General features: G+C 48.3%; 1 protein-coding gene across 2 annotated transcripts in view; it reads right to left on the bottom strand.

The window, feature by feature from the left end:
- The window catches only part of Rab11fip1 (RAB11 family interacting protein 1), a 32,359-nt gene that overhangs the window by 10,709 nt on the left and 4,257 nt on the right, over positions 1-17,393 (bottom strand). Inside the window, exons 2-4 of one of the 2 annotated variants that reach the window (XM_038328113.1) lie at positions 5,013-5,449; positions 3,058-3,841; positions 338-2,161 (exon numbers count right to left, since the gene is read on the bottom strand). In XM_038328113.1, coding sequence (XP_038184041.1) covers positions 338-2,161; positions 3,058-3,841; positions 5,013-5,449 — 3,045 coding nt within the window. The remainder of the gene's footprint in view (positions 1-337; positions 2,162-3,057; positions 3,842-5,012; positions 5,450-17,393) is intronic. The other variant, XM_038328114.1, reaches the window with a different exon arrangement.

Below are 17,393 nucleotides of genomic sequence, written 5' to 3'. Positions count from 1 at the left end.
AGCTGCTCTTTGAGCGGTCCTCACTCCACCTCAGCTGGCTTCTGAGCCCCTGGAGACACAAGCGCCCCACACTTCCGCGGCTACAGAGCTCCGTCACAGTGCAGCACCTTTCCTAGGTTATGTTTGAAGGCTACCACGTCCTTGCTACACGCGCAGCTGGATTCTTGAGTTATTCCAAGCACAAAGTACATGGCCCTGCAGTGACAAGCCTTGCCGGCAAAATGGGCAAACTCTGACATCAGGATATCCGTTCGTTTTGAAGACATGGTCTCTGCAGGTAAAAGCAAAGAGAGGGCAGCTTTCCCATGCACAGACAATCTCCCCCACTGGCTCTCACCTGTGCTTGGCTGCCCCAGCTCCAGCGCTTGGCTGAGCCGAGACTGGATGTATCTCTGAGGGTGTGACCCAGGCTTGGAGAAGTGGCTTCTTCTTGCCAAAATTTTCAACTTTACCAGTGGAGCCTTCTGGGGTTGCTTTTATTTGAGACTCTGCTACACTGGTGTGGTGGTCATTGGAATGTGGAGAGCTAGGCAAAGAGTGTGCAGCAGGAAAGGTCTCAGAGGGTGGGGGGCTGGGCACGGGAGAGCCCTGGGGTGTGCGGAGAGGTGAGCCTGACCTCCCACTCTGCTCCAGTTCCTCTTCCTCGGCAGTACCAGGGCCTGGTAACTGTTTATTCACACCTGAGCTCTCGCCAAGACGGGGCTCAGCAATTCCTAGTGCTGCTGTCTGCTCGGAAGGAGCCACTCTGGGAGATTTTGGCCTGAAGTCATGTAGATTCTCCACAAGCACCGACTCACGTGTCCCGCCACTCAGCCCCTCCGTCTTCTTCAGACTGGAAGGTGACATGTTCAGGGGTGAAACTCCCGCTTGCGGATCAAGCAGCTTTTCTGCCTCTCCTCCATCTCCAGCCTCATCTATTCTTTCATCATCCGATGCCACTTCGGGAATGGAAGGAAGAGACAAGCTCAGATCAGCCAAGATAGGAGATTTCACATCTGAGGCAGATGGGAGGTCACGTAGCGGGTCAGACAGCAGGCCTTCATGATCGCTGGCTTTGCTCTGATACTGAGTCATAAGGCCATCATTCTCCACAACTCTCCAGAGTCGGGTGCCTCTTGCTGGGCTGGCTTCACTTGTAGGATCTTCTGAGAAACTCTCGCTTTCAGAAGGAATGATGGGCTGAGGTGCTGTGGTCACAGGTTCCTCTCCTGCGCCTTCTGTGTGGGGACATTCAGGAGACTCTGCATCCAGCCTGCCTCCAGCCACAGGCCCTTCACGTGTCAGCTGCTGGGGATAGCTGTCATCCTCCTCCTCAAGCTCAGTGGGCTTTTCTGTTTCTTCTTCCACGAAGAGTTGTTCAGAGAAGGACACACGCTTCTTGACTTTCTTTTCACCTCCACCAGCATTCGAATGGATCTCTTCATGTTTCCTTGCTATGCTATCAAACAGGGAGGCCGCCTCTTCCTCTTGAAGAGGGGGTGCTGCTTCTTTGCCTACACAAGCCATTCCACCATCGTGATCGTTCTCCACAAAAGACCTAGACTGCTGCTCAGAATCTGTCTTTCCCCCTGAGGGGGGCTTCTCAGCAGGGTTTGCACAGCTGCCACTCCTGAGTGAAGGCCCAGAGGGTACGTCCAGGACCTCTTCAGGTGAGGGGACCCAGTGTTGCTCTGGGACAGGAACCTTCACATGTTCTTCATGCTGCTTCATGGGGTTCTTTCCTGACTCATCGCTGCCGGCGTCCTTCCCAGTGCCTGTCACCCTGGTCTCGCCCCCTGAAGACTCTTCCATCCCTTTCTTCACTGGGATGGTCAGTTGTTTAAAAGGTGGTCCTGAGGCAGAAGAACCAGTGTTCGGAGCTGGCATTACACGCTCCTTCTGAGAGACAGCCTTGAGGAGCAAAGGGGGTTCTTCAGCATCAACCTCCCCCTTGCCTGTGGGGGGCCAGTGTTCAATTGGGGTGGATGTGGAGAGGGGAGCTGCCAGGGGAGATGAGAAAGAGGAGGAGGCAGGAGGACTTTCAGAGGATTGTGTCTCTGAGTCACCTCTCAGGTCAGAAAAGAGAGGGGCCTGAGGAGAGCTGGAAAGAAGAGAAGGAGAGAGAGCAGAGTCAGGGGAACGAAGCCTGGCTTTGGGTTGGGCCTCTGGAGGTACGTCCAGTCTGCAAAAAGGACAAAATAAAATCTGCAGGTCAGTTGCAGATGCATTTCAAGAAACATAAAAATACTCATTAAAGAGGAACAGGGTTTTTTGTTTTCTTTTTACATTTGGGGCAGGATCTACAAAGCCAAGGGAATGGCAATTCTTGACATACAAATGGATCGCTTTGTGTTTCTCCAGTGTTGGGGAAATCAAAGCCTGGGCCTCAAACATGCTAAGCAAATACTCCACAACTGAGACACACTCTCCCCACAGGAAGAGACTGCTGGGCACCAAGCACATCTGTCACACAAGAGAAAGATTCGGCTGAACAACAGGCAGCCTACAGTTCCTTTCACGACAAGGCGGCAAGTATGGACGTCGAAGAGAGAAGTACACCTGTGCACAATCTCCAAAGAGTTCTGCCCACCCCCAATACCAGAGAAATGTCAACGTGAACCTCACTCAGAAGCTGCTCCTTCATGATGAGTCTGGAGCTTATGATCAGGTACAGAGGAGACAAAGAACGGCCACAGCTACACGCGCCCCAGCAAACGGATGCCAAGTGCCAGGAGGAAAGGCAGCCATCTCCGCTGGGCAGCATGCGGTGAAACCTTAAACCCAGGTTCTGCCCATGTACCCACTGCAACCGTGAATGCTCAGAATCGGCCACAGACTCTCTCCTTTCACTAGAGTCTGGTTAGCTCACTGAGAAAAACAACCCCCGCCCACATATGGCTGAGCTGTGGCTTTAGGCTGGGAAATGCAAACTGGGCCAGCAGAGGTGACTGATTCAAATGACTTAAGACCAGCAGACTTCTGTATACACATCCTGAAACTGACCAGGTTTGCTCTAGTGGAGATTGCTAATGTCAGACGGTGACGGAGAAAGACCCCATATGTAAAGAACTAATTTACCTAGGCTTCACGGCTTTGGTCTGAGGAGCCCTCGCAGCGGGAACTGGTGGCTTCGGTTCAGATTTAGGCTCCAGGCCGGCTTCTGGGGCTGAGATCTGAACATCTTCAAAGCAGTTCAGGGAGTTGCCCCTCTGCGAGGCAGTGGGTACAACATCTCTCTCAGGCTGTCTCCCAGGGTCTTCCTCCCTCAGCTGGGCTTCCACGCGCGTGCCCTGCCTTTCCTTCTCTTTCTCTGAGACAGTGGGAAGAGGCTCGCCTTCACCGCCTTTAGCTGCATCTTTCTTTCCTGTTACCAGAGAAAGCAAAGAGGACTTCTTGCTCTCCTGCTTCTTGCTCTCTTTCGGAGTTTCTGCATTTGCTGGAGACACGCTCTCTCTACCATCCTCGCTGGTCAGAGGTCGGTAGGATGGCAAAGACATGGACTTCACAGAATCCTTGGTGGAAGCATCAGACAGTTGTCTGGTAGAGGTTACACCGCCACCTCCTTCCCCTGGTTCCTTAGGAGACCGGGCAACCAGGTTTTCAGTGGAGGAGAATAAATGCCTCTTCCGGAAGCCCTGCGGGGATGGGGAATTTGAAGGGCTGCTGTCCCTGATCTCGCTCTTGGCCTCTGTCTGCTCCACATAAACATGGTTCCCGTTGATACAGAGGTTAGATCTTGAAAGGGAGTCGTTCTTAGAGCGGAGGCCGCCGAGGAAGGAGAGCCCTTCTTTCTTGGGAAGGCTGAAGTTGGTCTGATTCGGTTGTGCATGATCCACGCTGGGTGTTCTCTTGTGGGACATGACTGGGAAGGAAGTAAACCACAGAGGGTTAAGTTCTAGAGAGTTGGTTCAGGGAGTGGAGGTATTGATTACAAAGCCTGGTGACCTCAGTTAAATACCCAGGACCCACGGTCAACAGAGAACTGACCCCTACGAGCTAGCCTCTGACCTACACACACACTAAACAAAGAAATGAAGCTGAGGATAGAGCTCAGAGGCAAAGCATTTGTCATCATGCCCAAGGCTTTAGGAACAAAGGAAGGAGGGAAGGAAGGAAGGAAGGAAGGAAGGAAGGAAGGAAGGAAGGAAGGAAGGAACTCCGTGAGTGAGTGATTTGGGGCACAGCTCAGTGATGAGTTCCTGATAAGCCATGTATGATGCCATCAGCATTGCAAAGACAGGAAAAGGGGAGGCGTGGACGTGGGGGTGGTAATAAGTAGTTGCAGCGGGCAGTGGCATCTGTCAATCTATCAGCATTTGCACACGGTCTTCAATCGTGGTAACCAATAGGAAGGTGCTGGTGTTGCCTACACACCCTACAATGCACAAGACGGTTCCCCACAAGAATTATCAGCCCAGTCAGCCAGTGATGCTGAAGTGAAGAAATTCCGTGTTAAACCAATGGAAAAGGCAATGTTCTCGACAGAGTAACAGAATTTGGCGGCTAAAAGGGATTCAGTAATTGAAGCTGGAGTTCAAAATACACAACTCAGGTTAAGGAGACTGGACTATTTAGCTTCCATCAGGGACGTACCACATGGGAGTTAAGCACACGATAGAAGCTCAGCAGACATCTAAGGAATTAATGAAGTATCAGACATATAACACGGTCCTGTTATAACATGGTCGGGTCCTATAGTTTTATTTTTTCATATACAATAGGTGCTGGGGGTATGGGTCAGTATTAGAGTACTTGCCCAGAATACTCAAGGCCCTGGGCCAGATCTCCAGGACTGTGAGAAGACAAACAGCAGGAGAAAAAACAAGAAGAACAAAACAACAACAAAAAACCCCTCAAATGCACTTATTCTGTGAGCTCCAAACCCTGGGAGAAGACATTTGTATTCTCTTAGGAAAGAAAGCCTTAGTGAACTTCATCACCATAATGGCTGTGGTAACTAAATCCCAAAGACCTGCCTCTTCCTTCTCAGAGCAAAGTCAGGGAGACAGGCAGTGAGCAAAGACGGAACTCACCATCCGAGGTGGAGGAGGACTCATCCTCGTCATCGTCCCACCGGGACTGCAAGTCTCCGGGACGGAGCATCACTTTGTCTGGCTTGGACGTAGGCAGGACAGACATGGACTGAGAGAGCGGCGTCTTCTGCAAATTCGACTTGGAAAACAAAGTCTTGATCTTTGACTTCTTTTTCTTGTCTTTGGAGGAAGACTCCTCATCGCTGTCGACTGAGGGTGTCGTGCTGGGGACGATGGCTGAAGCGGTGTCCGATGCGCTATCCTTGTTCTTCCCTTTGATTTTGTCCTTCAGTTTTCCAAAGGGATTCCGAGACTTATCCTTCATGGAGAGGTCAAACATGCTGGCAGTCATGTTGTTTCTCATAAACTGGATATCGACCTCAATTTCTCCTCGCTCTTTCTCCTTTTTTCCTGGCTTGGACTTCAAGGTGTACCATCTAGAGGAGGAAAGGACGAGAGGTTACCTTTAGATTGGAGCAGCTCCAACGGGACCCTGATGCCATCAGTGAATTCTCTCTGCTGCTCCAACCTCTCATATAAACACTCTTCTACACTGTCAGTGAGGAGCAGGAAGCGGGGGATAATACAGAACGTTTTTATTTATCCATTCATTTCTGTAGTGTAAGGGGTGGAACAAGGACCAACGTTGAGCAGAACAGGCAAATGTTCTGCCCTCAAGCCACATCCCTAGCCCTGTACTTTTATTTTTGAGGGTTTTTTTTCCCCATACACTACACAAGGGTAGCCCAATGCATCTTACCAGGGATTAGACCTAAGGCTTTGAGCATACCGTACAAGTACTCCATACCATTGAGCTCTATCCTCAACCCTTATAATCACCTAGAATAATGATCCAATAATGAGATTTTTCTAAAAATAAAGAACTTGGCACAGTGACGCAAGCCTAGAGTCCCATATATTGGGGGGGGTACACGACTTTGAGGCCAGACTAAGACCCCACCTTAGTCGGGTATGGTGGCACACGCCTTTAATCCCAGCACCTAGGAGGTAAAAGAAGGCACATCTCTGTGAGTTTGAGGCTAACCCTGTCTACATATCCAGTTCCAGGACAGCCAGGGATACATAATGAGACCCCATCTCAGAAAAAAAGGACAGGAACTAACAGAGACCCAGAACTGGACAATATGCAGAGAATGAGAGACCTTGAAACATTCAGTCTTAAGTGGGACATCACCATCAAATCCCTCTCAGAGGAAAAAAAAAATATAGTGTGCTTGTTTTATTTGCCTGCTGGTTAATGAGAGAAAAAAGGCGTGGAGTTGGGTGGGAAAGAAGATCTGGGGGAAGCTGGGAGAAGGGAACCGTGATCAGAATATATTGTGTAAAAATTATTTTTAATAAGAAAAAGAAGAACACTCAAATCCCTACCCACAAAATGCCAGACCCTACCTCAAAAAAAGAGAATTCTATCAAATTAGTTCCAATGTCATATTTTCCTTCAGCAAGTACAGTTAAGTTATTATACAAATTTATACATAAACACCAGATGGCTCAGCAGTTAAGAGCACTAGCTGCTCTTCCAAAAGATCCTGGTTCAACTACCAGCACCCATATGGTGGCTCATAACCATCTGTAACTCCAGTTCCAGGAGATCCAACACCCTCTTCTGCCTCCACGGGAACTGCATGCATATGGTACACAGGCATACATTCAGGCAAAACACCAATACACAAAACATTTATAAAAAAATTAAAGCTTACAGAAAGGAATAAAGCCTGGCAGGGAAAAAGGGAAAATACAAAATACAGCTTCAAAAACAAAAGGAGGTTTTTTTTTTTAAAGCTACAAATGACAAATATTGTATTATGCTTCCACTTACATGAGGGACCCAGATACCCAGAGCTGTCAAATTCATTGAAATAGGAAGTAGAATGGTGGCTGAGGGGCTTGGAGGATGGGCATAGCAGAGAAATAATGCCTGAAGGGTACTAAACTCTAGTTTAAACTGGAAAAAATGAAAAGATTCTGGAGACAGATGGTGGTGCTGGTCACACAACGTGAACGGATATCTAACTGTACACTTGAGGGGGCTAAAATGATAAATTTTAGGCTGGGAATGTAGGTCAACGGTGGAACACTTGCCTAGCATTATGAGATGCCTAGGGTTGAATCCTCAGCATCATAAGAAATAAAAAGCTAAATTTTACATCTTGTCACAATTGGAAGTAATGAAAAACTGACCAGAAAGCACTCAGGTCTAACTTTATCAGAAAAGAATGTTTCAAACATCACTCAAGTGTTTTACATGGCCCTTTGCAAGCTACTTGAAGACACGGCGGGACACCAGCCCTACTCAGACTGCAAACTTCAGAAAGGGGCATCTCCTTGACATTCCTTTTCTGTCGGGAAACCTGATCTCTGGTGAACTGGGAGCCCAGTTCGTTGCAGGTGCAATGTGGGACAACCAACTTCAAATACCTGGCCTCCCGAGAGCCAGCCAGCCACAGGCCATCTCTCAAATGGAGAACTTTCTGTTTTTTTTCTTCAGTGACCTACTTAAGAGCCCAGGGCCGAGACTTTAAGGAAACGATGGTTTTGTCCAAATGAGCACAACTTCCTCCCTCACCTCCAACTGTAGCTCAGCAGAGGCCAACCTCCCCCTGCTATTTGGCTCACCCGGCAAGCAGGGAAGCAGAACCTGAGCTGCCAAGCTGCACTTGCAGCATGCCCTGCAGCATGTGTACTTGAGCTGCACAGGAGGTGAGGGGAAGGAGGCTTAGACATTGCTAGGATCCCAATGCAGGTGCAGAGTAGCAAGGCTTCTCCATTTTCTGAGCTCCTCTTCCTTCTCCGCTGGGAGGCTTGCTTTAAGCTGATTCTCCTGAATCATTTTCAAATCCTTTCTGAGGAGGGTTTAAGATTTTTCCCCCTTTCTCTGTGTGTGTGTGTGTGCGCGCGCGCGCGCGTGTGTGTGTGTGTGTGTGTGTGTGCAGGGGCTGCTGGGATGAAATGCAAGGCCTCCTGCGTGGTGGGCAAGTGCTCTACTGCAGAGCTACAGCCCAGTTCAGACACTTTCAACTTAAATATCCCAAAATAAAAGGAGAGAGGGGACACTCCGACACAGCTTGCCACCTGTCATAACCCGTAAGATGACCACTGAAGATGTAACACACGCAACTGCCAGGAAGAACTGGAAGTGCACCAACAAATGCAGCCAAGACCCAGCAAAGTGAAGTGAGATGCTGGGCAGGCCTGGCAAAGAAAAGGAGTAGTCAGGGAGGACCAGCGGCAGCTGGAGACGCAGGGCTTTTAACGTTAGTCTCCCAGCAAGCCTCCTTATCTTTCCAGGACGCTGTTCTAGGGCAAGGCCTGGCCTGGAATACTTTGCATATTTGTCGAGAGGTCGAGAGGATTATTTGTGTTTTTCCTTCCCTGACAGTCACGTGGTAAACACCGTTGCCTTGGTGATGAAAGGTGTCTGGCTTCTGTAATATTACTAGCAGGCACCTGAAAAGGAGAAGTGGCTGAAAGTTGAATGTAAAGCTCAGCTGGCCACCGCAGGGGCTGCAGGCATCAGGGCCACCCAGGGAGAAGGGGCTGCCCCACCCCCACCCCAGTCCTTCTCCACTAGGCTTCTGAGGCATGCAAACGCTTTCAAAGCCTTCAGAACATGCCACCTGACCATTCCTGGTAGCAGCCTTGCCTTTCTAAAGGTTACCTGGACCTAAGCAAACGTGTACCCAACCCCAGAATGCTCCCCACCAATTATTACCCGCCCAAGCCCTGGAGTGGGACTGGCTTTGGAAACTTCCAGCATCACAGGTGAGCAGAAACCTCACCAGCTGTGCTTGTTGCTCATCTTCCCAAGCAATCCTAAAGTTAACCAGCCGGTAGCCAAGGAAGCTCCAGGGCTCCCTTTTAGGGGCGTGAAAAGCAGAACTGGAATCATAGGTAGAGCAAGCATTCCAAGGAACACCATCAAGAGTGTTCCCACTACAGCAAAGAAAGGAATGTTTCTGCCAATAAACCCTCCTGCTAAAAAGCCAGGCCACCAAGAGATTCTTGACATCAACCTAACCAGAAGCCACTGTGAAATCGCCTGGCAGCCAGCAGACAAGATATTCTTTTTTTTCTTGTTTTGTTCTTTTTATTGTTTTTTTTTATTAAATTCTTTATACACATTACATCCTGACCAAGTTTTACCTCCTCTACTCCTCCCAGTGCCCCCCCCCCATCTATTCCCTCTCCCCTAGATCCATTCCTCCATTTCCAGAGGGAGAGAGCAGGCACCCCGGGATAACAACTGAGCACAGCATAACAAATTATAATAAGCTAGGCACAAACCCTCCTATTAAGGTTGAACAAGGCAACCCAATAGGAGGAAAGGGGTCCTAAGCACAGGCAAAAAGTCAGAGATCCCCACCCACAACACACACACTGTTAAGAGTCCCATAAGTCCACCAAACTACGCAACCAGAAACCATACACACATGCTCAGATCCATGCAGGCTCCCTGATGCAGGCTCTCTGAGCCCTTATGAGCCTGCTTAGTTGATTCTGCGGGTTGTGTCCTCATGGTCAGACAAGATAGTCTAAGAGACTTGTGTCCCAAATATTAAAATTTCCTCAGGAGTCTCACGGTGAGGAAAGGAAAAGGAAGAAGTCTGGTGCCGGCTAGAGGAGGAAACTTCTCCCAAGGAAGAGATTTCACAGAGTGCTGGCAACTTACCATATGACTATTTTACAGGGAACACTGGAGCCTGGTAATGCTGATGGATGATGGGGTGGGGGTCACGCCATGACGGGACTGCTTAGTTATGCATAGCATTTGTCTGGTATTTAAACCCACCTCAAGTCAGACTTGAGGGCTGCCAGACCTCCTCCCATTGTGGCTGTGTTGAATACACCCCCTTTCCTGCTTTCCAGTATTACTTGTCTCTTTAGGGGCACACTGGGGCGGTGGGCAAGCCTTTGATCTGCCAGAGCCCAGGCTTTGAGCCTGAAAACTCCATTAACAAAGTTCACGAATCACGCCCTCTGGAATCCCAAATCAGATTATGGCTGTGGGCTTCAACATTACTATCAACACGTTTTTGGTGCTTCTGTCTTTTTTTTTTATTATTCACTTAATTCCCGTCCCCTCCGAGAAGCAGTTAATAAATAATCTCCAGCCCAGCATGGCCACACAGCATAGGGCTGCAGTGTAGGTGTTCGGTATTACCTTTCACATAGAGCCAGAAAGCATCCAGTAATCTTTCGATCAGGGTTGGGCTCATTTTTCTGTCCAAAGGGCAGAGTGCATGCAGCAGGAAAGCCATAATCCCATACAAGAAGTTTGTTTTTAAGCCCATGATATGAAAAAAGTCATTAACCTATCAAAAAATAAAATCCTATGATTTTTTTTTTTTTTGTATATGAGGCAAGGACTCCATCACCAAGCTATATGCCTAGCCCTTCTAGAAATAATGCCCACTTTTGTATGCTCCCAAAGGAAAAACATAAGTTATCCAAATAATCTACTTCATGGTGTTTATGTAGGTTTTTTTGGGGAGTGGGTGGGTGGGTGGGTGAGGGATCCAAGACAATATAAGACAGTTAAAAATACACAAATTGTTGGTTATGTTTCCTAGTTATACACAGTGGTGTCTTAAGGAGATAAGCAATCACATTTATAATCTAGTACTTGGGAGATGGAGGCAGGAGGATTGTGAGAGACTGGTCTTGGGCACACAGTGAACAAATCCTGCTCTTGTTGGAAGGGCAGGGAGGATGAATTAGGGGATGCTGAAGACAGGATCTTCCTCCACAGACAGGGAAAATTTGAGTTCTCCCATGGCAGCCCTACACACATAAAGCTCACACTGGAGAGTAAAGGGCTGCCAGGAGGGCCTCAGAATCACCCTGGGGCTGGAGCGAACATGCTTGTCACATTCCAGAAGGTGACCAGAGAGATGTACAGAAACCATGATCTTCAAGATCCCATGCAAACATACTTATATGCTTTGCACCGCAGTTACGGGGAGAAGAGGCCCATGGTTTGCCAGGGATTGCCTCCTTTCTATTTCATTTTTTAAAAAATATGAAAATTACATTTATTTATTTGTGTGTATGTGTGTGTACACACTGTATATGTATGGGAGCAATCGTGTCGTGGTGAGCACACATCGTAGGAGTTGGTGAGTGGCTCCCGGGTACAGAAGGGTTTGGCATTAAGTCCCTTTACTCTCTGAACCTCACCACTGGTCCTGCTGCCAACTTCTGACTTTGAACATCGGGACAACTGCTGGAAACTTCCTCACTGTGAAGTATGCAAAAATACTCCGTGTAAAAAGGCACCCCCTACTAAAGCACAAACTCTGTGCAAACAGGGCTCTCAACTCACTTAAGGCCCCACGGACTACAGAGACCCCTGTCTTGGAAAACTAATACCCTGAACCTCAGAAGGGTCCAGAAAAGGGAAGGCCAAGAACACCACCAGCTCTGCCACTCTAGACACACAGAGTCCATTTCAAGGTCTCCGGGTCTAGCTTAGACTTCTGGGTCAGCACAACTACACACTTCCCTACACACTTCCCTTTTCAGGCCAAATCTCAACTGCCTGCTGTGGCACAAGTCAGTGTCATCCCCACGGAAACCCAGCAGCATCAGGACCCTGAAGGTCATGGCTCCTCCAGGAGGAAGGAAGAACAGAGCAGCATCCTAAGGGTGTCAGGAAGCAAGACAGTCTTTTCCTAGACGGATGTGTCTTGTGAAGCAGCTCAGAAACAGTCTGCCCTGGGAATTATAAGTAGGGCAGAATGCCACGCTGTGGGCTGCCGAGATCCAAACATCTGTGCCCTGGATAGCACAACAGCAGTGCAGAGCAGTTGCACGGAGCGGCAGGGCAGGGACACTTATGACCTGTATCACGTTGGCAGTGTGGACTCTACAGCCGCCGTGCAGTTCAGCAAGTTTCGTTGTGGAACGAGGTGGGTAGGTGGCAACAGGGCCCGACTTTGATTACAGATTACCCATTGGCTAATCCTCCACTCCCGAACCTTCCTTCTGCCCACCATCAGTGGCCGGAAGAACGAGTCCACCCCAAGCAGTGGACGGCTCCTGCTGCTGCTTTAATTTCCGCCCTCTAAAACAGCCGTTTTAGTAGCACTGAAAAGCTCCTTATTAGGAGCCACCAAACTCAGTCCCAAGAGCTGGTAAGTGACATGAAGTGGCAGGAAGGGCAGGTGAAGAAGGATTTGGAGCAGTGAGATGGCTTAGCAGGTAAGGCATTTATTTGTGGCTGGCCTACATGACTGGGGCTGGGTCCCCGGGACTCAGACCAACAGAGCATGCTGGAGTTTGCTTGGAATCCAGGACTTTGACTTGAGGCAGGAGGATGTGAGAGAGTTTTAGGCCAGCCTGAGCTACATAGCAAGATCCTGTCTCAAAAACAAACAAAAAGCAAAACCAAAATCGTCCCCTCACATACATATAAAAGACATATTACAAAGAAAAAGAAAAATCAAGTGTGTTTTTAGAAGCACACTCAATCCCATGCTAATCCAACGACTACTGTTTCATACACACCCCTGAAATTTACTTCCTGTACAGATCACAGCCCGGAGCTGACCTAACCCTTCTCTGGTTCCAGTTCCCCCGAGACAAGGCTGAGGGTCCCTGCCTCAGAAGGATATCATAGAGTTTAGATGATTTAATATATGTAAGTGTCTAGAAGAAGGCCTGCTGTCTTAGCTGTAATTACTACTTAGCCGGAATCAGAATGCATGAGCAGTTTTATTTGCAGCCTATGGCACACGCCTTATAATCATCATACCACCAATTCCGACGGCTGCATGACATCCCACCCCCTGAATACCCTACAACTGACCCAGTCACAAGGTTCCTGACACGAAAATGGGGGAAGACAAAGAGTTCTAAGTAGTTATCAAATACTCAAACCAGCCCGCCTAACCTTGCATTTGAAGACGTAGGAAAACATTCACCTATATAATTAGTATTACAAAATTTCCGTAAGGATTTTTTTTTTAACGGAAGAAATTAAAAATAATGCGATCGAAGTATATGTTCTGGAACTTATTGGGGGATGTAAAGATCATCACGGAAGGCTTTACGGCTTTTATACCGGTGGATGGGTGGGACCCAGAGGCTCCTGGGATTAGCAGTGCCAGGGGGCACCACAGTTGGTTTCAGCACATATAGGTCAGGGTGCTTCTAAGCAGACAACAATTCTAAGCACCCTTATTAAAATATTTTCTAAGAATTAGAAATTTTTACTCAGCCGGGCGGCGGTGGCGCATGCCTTTAATCCCAGCACTTGGGAGGCAGAGGCAGGTAGATCTCCTAGTTTGAGGCCAGCTTGCTTTACAGAGCCAGTTCAGGGACAATCAAGGCTACAAAAGAGACCCTGCCTCAATGAGTTCGAGACCAGCCTGGTCTACAAGAGCTAGCTCCAGGACAGGCTCTAAAGCTGCAGAGAAACCTTGTCTCAAAAAACCAAACAAACAAACAAACAAAAAAAAGAGACCCTGCCTCAAAAACAAAACAAAACAAAAACTTAATTCATTTTTCAACACGTAAGCTTATCATTTCTAAAGTTATCTACTTATGAAGTTGATCGTATTTAAGAAAGCCACAAATGGCACTACTGTATGATGAGACCCGGGACCTCAGCCCTTGCCGAGATATAACGGCCACCCAAGTATCACGTTTGGCCTGGCAAAGGAATTTATCATGACAGTGATGTCCCTCACAAAAAGAGTTTAAGGGTGGGAAAAGAAAGAGCCTAGTCTGATGCTCCCCCTCCCCACCCTCTTACCCCCATGCCTTGGCCAGGACAAAAGAAAACAAACTTCAGGGACCAACATCAAAGACCATTCCATCCGCCCCTCACCCTGCACACAGATGAAATGTGCTCCCTCTATGAGCTCCTGGCAAGGGAGCAGAGAATCTGGGATTTATACTGTAATCACTGGCGAGTTCAAAGCAGGAAGAAAACATACCCAAAGAGTTTTATTTTAAAATCTCATCTTAATAACAAATGATTAATAAAAGTGAAAAAGTCCATGCAGGTGAACTGCAGGTCACGTTCACTGACCATGAGAGGACAGAGCTCTGAGAGGCCCCAGCCCTGAGCAAACACCCCAGGACTCAGGCTGCTGTGCCTGCCCTTCAAACCAGACATTCTTGGCGATAACAAGAGGCCTTTTTAGACCAGGCTTTCTGGAAGCTCTAGTTCTTCTGGAGGTTAGCTATGTTCTTGATCTCAGAAGAACACACACACACACACAAAAATGAAGTGTGCAGGGGGGGTGGGGGGGTGGCGCATGCTTTTAACCCCAGCATTTGGGAGGTAGAGGACCTCTGTGAGTTCAAGCCCAGCCTGGTGTACAAAGTGAGTTCCTGGATAGCCAGGACTGTTACACAGAGAAACCCTGTCTTGAAAACCCAAAAAGAAAGCAGAGGATTGTAGTGGCCCCATCTCTAGCAATACTTCCCTAAGGTTGCTTGTAAACGCCTTCCCTTGGGGTATCTCAAAGGCCGGCATCCAGGCAAGATCCTCACAGCTGCCTTCTTCTTTCCAGGGCACATTCCTCGTGTTCCCCAGGGACACCCTGGAGACTCGGAGCCTTGGTTTTTCTTTACCAGACTATCAACACATTCCTTCAGGAAAAGAGGCTCTCTTGGCCAGGTGTGACGGTGCCTCCTGTAACTCTAGCACAAAGGAGGCAGGCACTGGAGGATGGAGGGCTGGAGGCCAGACTGGACTACGTGTTTCAAACCAACCCACTGGCCAAACAAACCAAAACCTTGAATGCCAACTACCATGACCACAGGTACCTCAGCTATTCGCTCTGCCACTCACTGCGGCTCAACAATGACCAAGTCCCTTATCACACAATAAACAAGACAGGAGTGGTCAGGTGAAAGCAGACACCTCAGGCATGGTTTCTTGGGGGTGGGGGGATGACCTCTGTCTGACTCAGGGCACACTGGAGGACAAAGAGCCACTTGCTAATACAAGGCTTGGGCACAATTTTGCTGGAGTTCAAAGGCCCTGAGATTTAGAGGCCTGCGCTGGATCCAGAACAAAAGGTCACGCTGGAACTGCTTTAAAATGAAAAGATCAAATGGCCTCCTACTGCTGTCTTCCATCTCAGTCCTGAGCTCCCTAGCCCTCTGGAGCTAACCCAGAGCTAGCTGTACCTCCTAGAGAAACAGCACGTCCCAGGACAGAGTACTTTAATGAGCTAAGCAGCTATGTTGGAGCTGATGCCATTTTAACGAGTACACATACTGCTTATAATATAATTATTATATTTCAAAGTTAATAGCTACAGTCCAAGTGACCTATCAGATACTACTTATAAAACTCTTCCTCGGATGGTAGCTATAGAAACACGGCAAAGGTCTTTGGACAGAAGGGAACTTAGCAAGATGGCAAGGCCCAAGGCTTTGCAACACTCGCCGTCTCGGATGTGAAACAGACGGTTCATTTACGCGGTCTTGGTTTTTGTACAGGGCTGCTCTCTCCACTGTTGTGTTATATTAGGTTTTCCTTGAAACCATGACATCATCAACTTCGCAGAGCACACCAATGAAGTTACACCAGTCACACAATACCACACTTGGCCTGCTCTGAAACAGCAGGCATTTGTAGACATACACAGCCACACCCTGCTTTCAACAGCATGTCGACTCAACTCACAAGTGGCACTGCCCGAAGTTGTCCTTGTCATGGTGACCTCACCCTGGTATCAGGGTGATTGCTGGGCTAAGAAAGCAGAACGATTTCCTGGTTCACTTTCAGCACTACCTCCCTTTATTTTACTTGTTTAATCTTATCACTTCCTCCTCCACACCCCCTACCATGAGGCAGAGCAATTAAACCCATAAAATATTCCTGAAAGGACCCAATACTTCTCATCTCAGTAAGGATGGCCATCACACTGCTCCAATTATTGTAACGGCCTTCCATTTCATCTGTGGGATTCCAGACTAGGCCATGTTCAAATTGGGTCACACCATCCTGCTTTTAACACTTGGTGGCTTCCTATTCTTTCAAGCTAAGCTATTCCTTTCTCTTTAGTCTTACCCTACACAATCAGTCCTCCAGCTTCCTTGGAATGCTTGCTTGCCTCAGAGCCTCTGCCCAGTCCCCCTTGGATTCCTCTTGGTTCTTGCTCAGCCTGGCCCAGAGGCCATCTTATTCGCTAACATTCATAGCTGGGGATACAGCTCAGTACTACAGCACATGCCAGGCATGCAGAAAGCACTGCGTTTAATCCCTAGCACCAGATGCATAAGACAAAGGCTTACCTGTTATTCTCTTATGAGCTAGGCTCTTGCTACACAGTCCAGGATAGCCTTGAGTTCTCCGGCTCAAGCAACCTTCCTGCCTCGGCCTCCCTAGTAACTGAGAGGAAGGAGAGCTCCCATTATGCCCTGTTTTCCAATCTCCTTCCTTACAGCATACTCTAGTGATCATTTCTTTAAAAACTAATTTCCTTTTATTTGCGTTATGCATATGGGTGTATTGCCTGCGTGCATGTAAGAGCACTGTGTCCATGCAGTATCCTCGGAAGACAGACAGCATCAAATCCCCTGGAATTGAAGCTACATACAGCTGTGAGCTGCCAAGTGGGTGCTGGGGATGGAACCCAGGTCCTCTAAAGGGGAGTCAGTGCGCTTAACTGCTGAACCACCTCTCTAGCCCTGTTCATTTTTTAAATAAATCTTTTACCTAAGACATCTTTTTATTTTGATTCTATGTGTGTGGGTTTTTTATTTTGTTTTGTTTTGCTCGCATGTGTGCAGGCAGTGTCCTTAGAAGCCAGAAGAGGGCGTCGGCAATCCTGGAACCACATGGGTGCAGGGAATCGAACCCAAGGCCCCTGAAAGAGCAGCCAATGCTCTTAACTGCCAGGCGTCTATCCAGTGCCAGTCTTTGGTTCCTGATAGCTTGTTCTTTCGCTCTCCATGACTGAGCACAATACATTATTTCTTTCTTGTGTTCCTTTGTTTACGATCTACTTCCCAACAAGGTTCTCAACTTCCTGAAAGCAATTATGCCCCTCTGGCACTTTATACCCAGCTTCTGGCACACAATGGTCCTAAAATGTACTTTGGGCTCAGCTGGTAAAGTGCCTGCCAGGCAAGCATAAGGGCCCAAGTTTGGATCCCCGCAAAATGCGAAAGGCAGGCACAAGCACCTAGTGTCTACAACCCCGGCACTGGGGTGATTAAGGGGAGGAAGAGCCTTGCAGCTTATTGGCTAGCCAACTCAAGGAAATGAATAAGATCTAGGTTCATCCAGACACCCCATCTCAAATGACAAGGTGGAAGGAGACAGGTAGCACACTCGTCTCACAGCCCTGAGGATCGAAGTTCTGATCCCCAGAATCCATGTGAGTCTCAGGTAGG

The sequence above is a fragment of the Arvicola amphibius genome, chromosome 4 (assembly GCF_903992535.2).
Source record: "Arvicola amphibius chromosome 4, mArvAmp1.2, whole genome shotgun sequence".
Classification (NCBI taxonomy): Eukaryota; Metazoa; Chordata; class Mammalia; order Rodentia; family Cricetidae; genus Arvicola; species Arvicola amphibius.
Note: the sequence above shows the minus strand (reverse complement) of the source record. Positions and strands in the feature narration are given on the sequence as shown.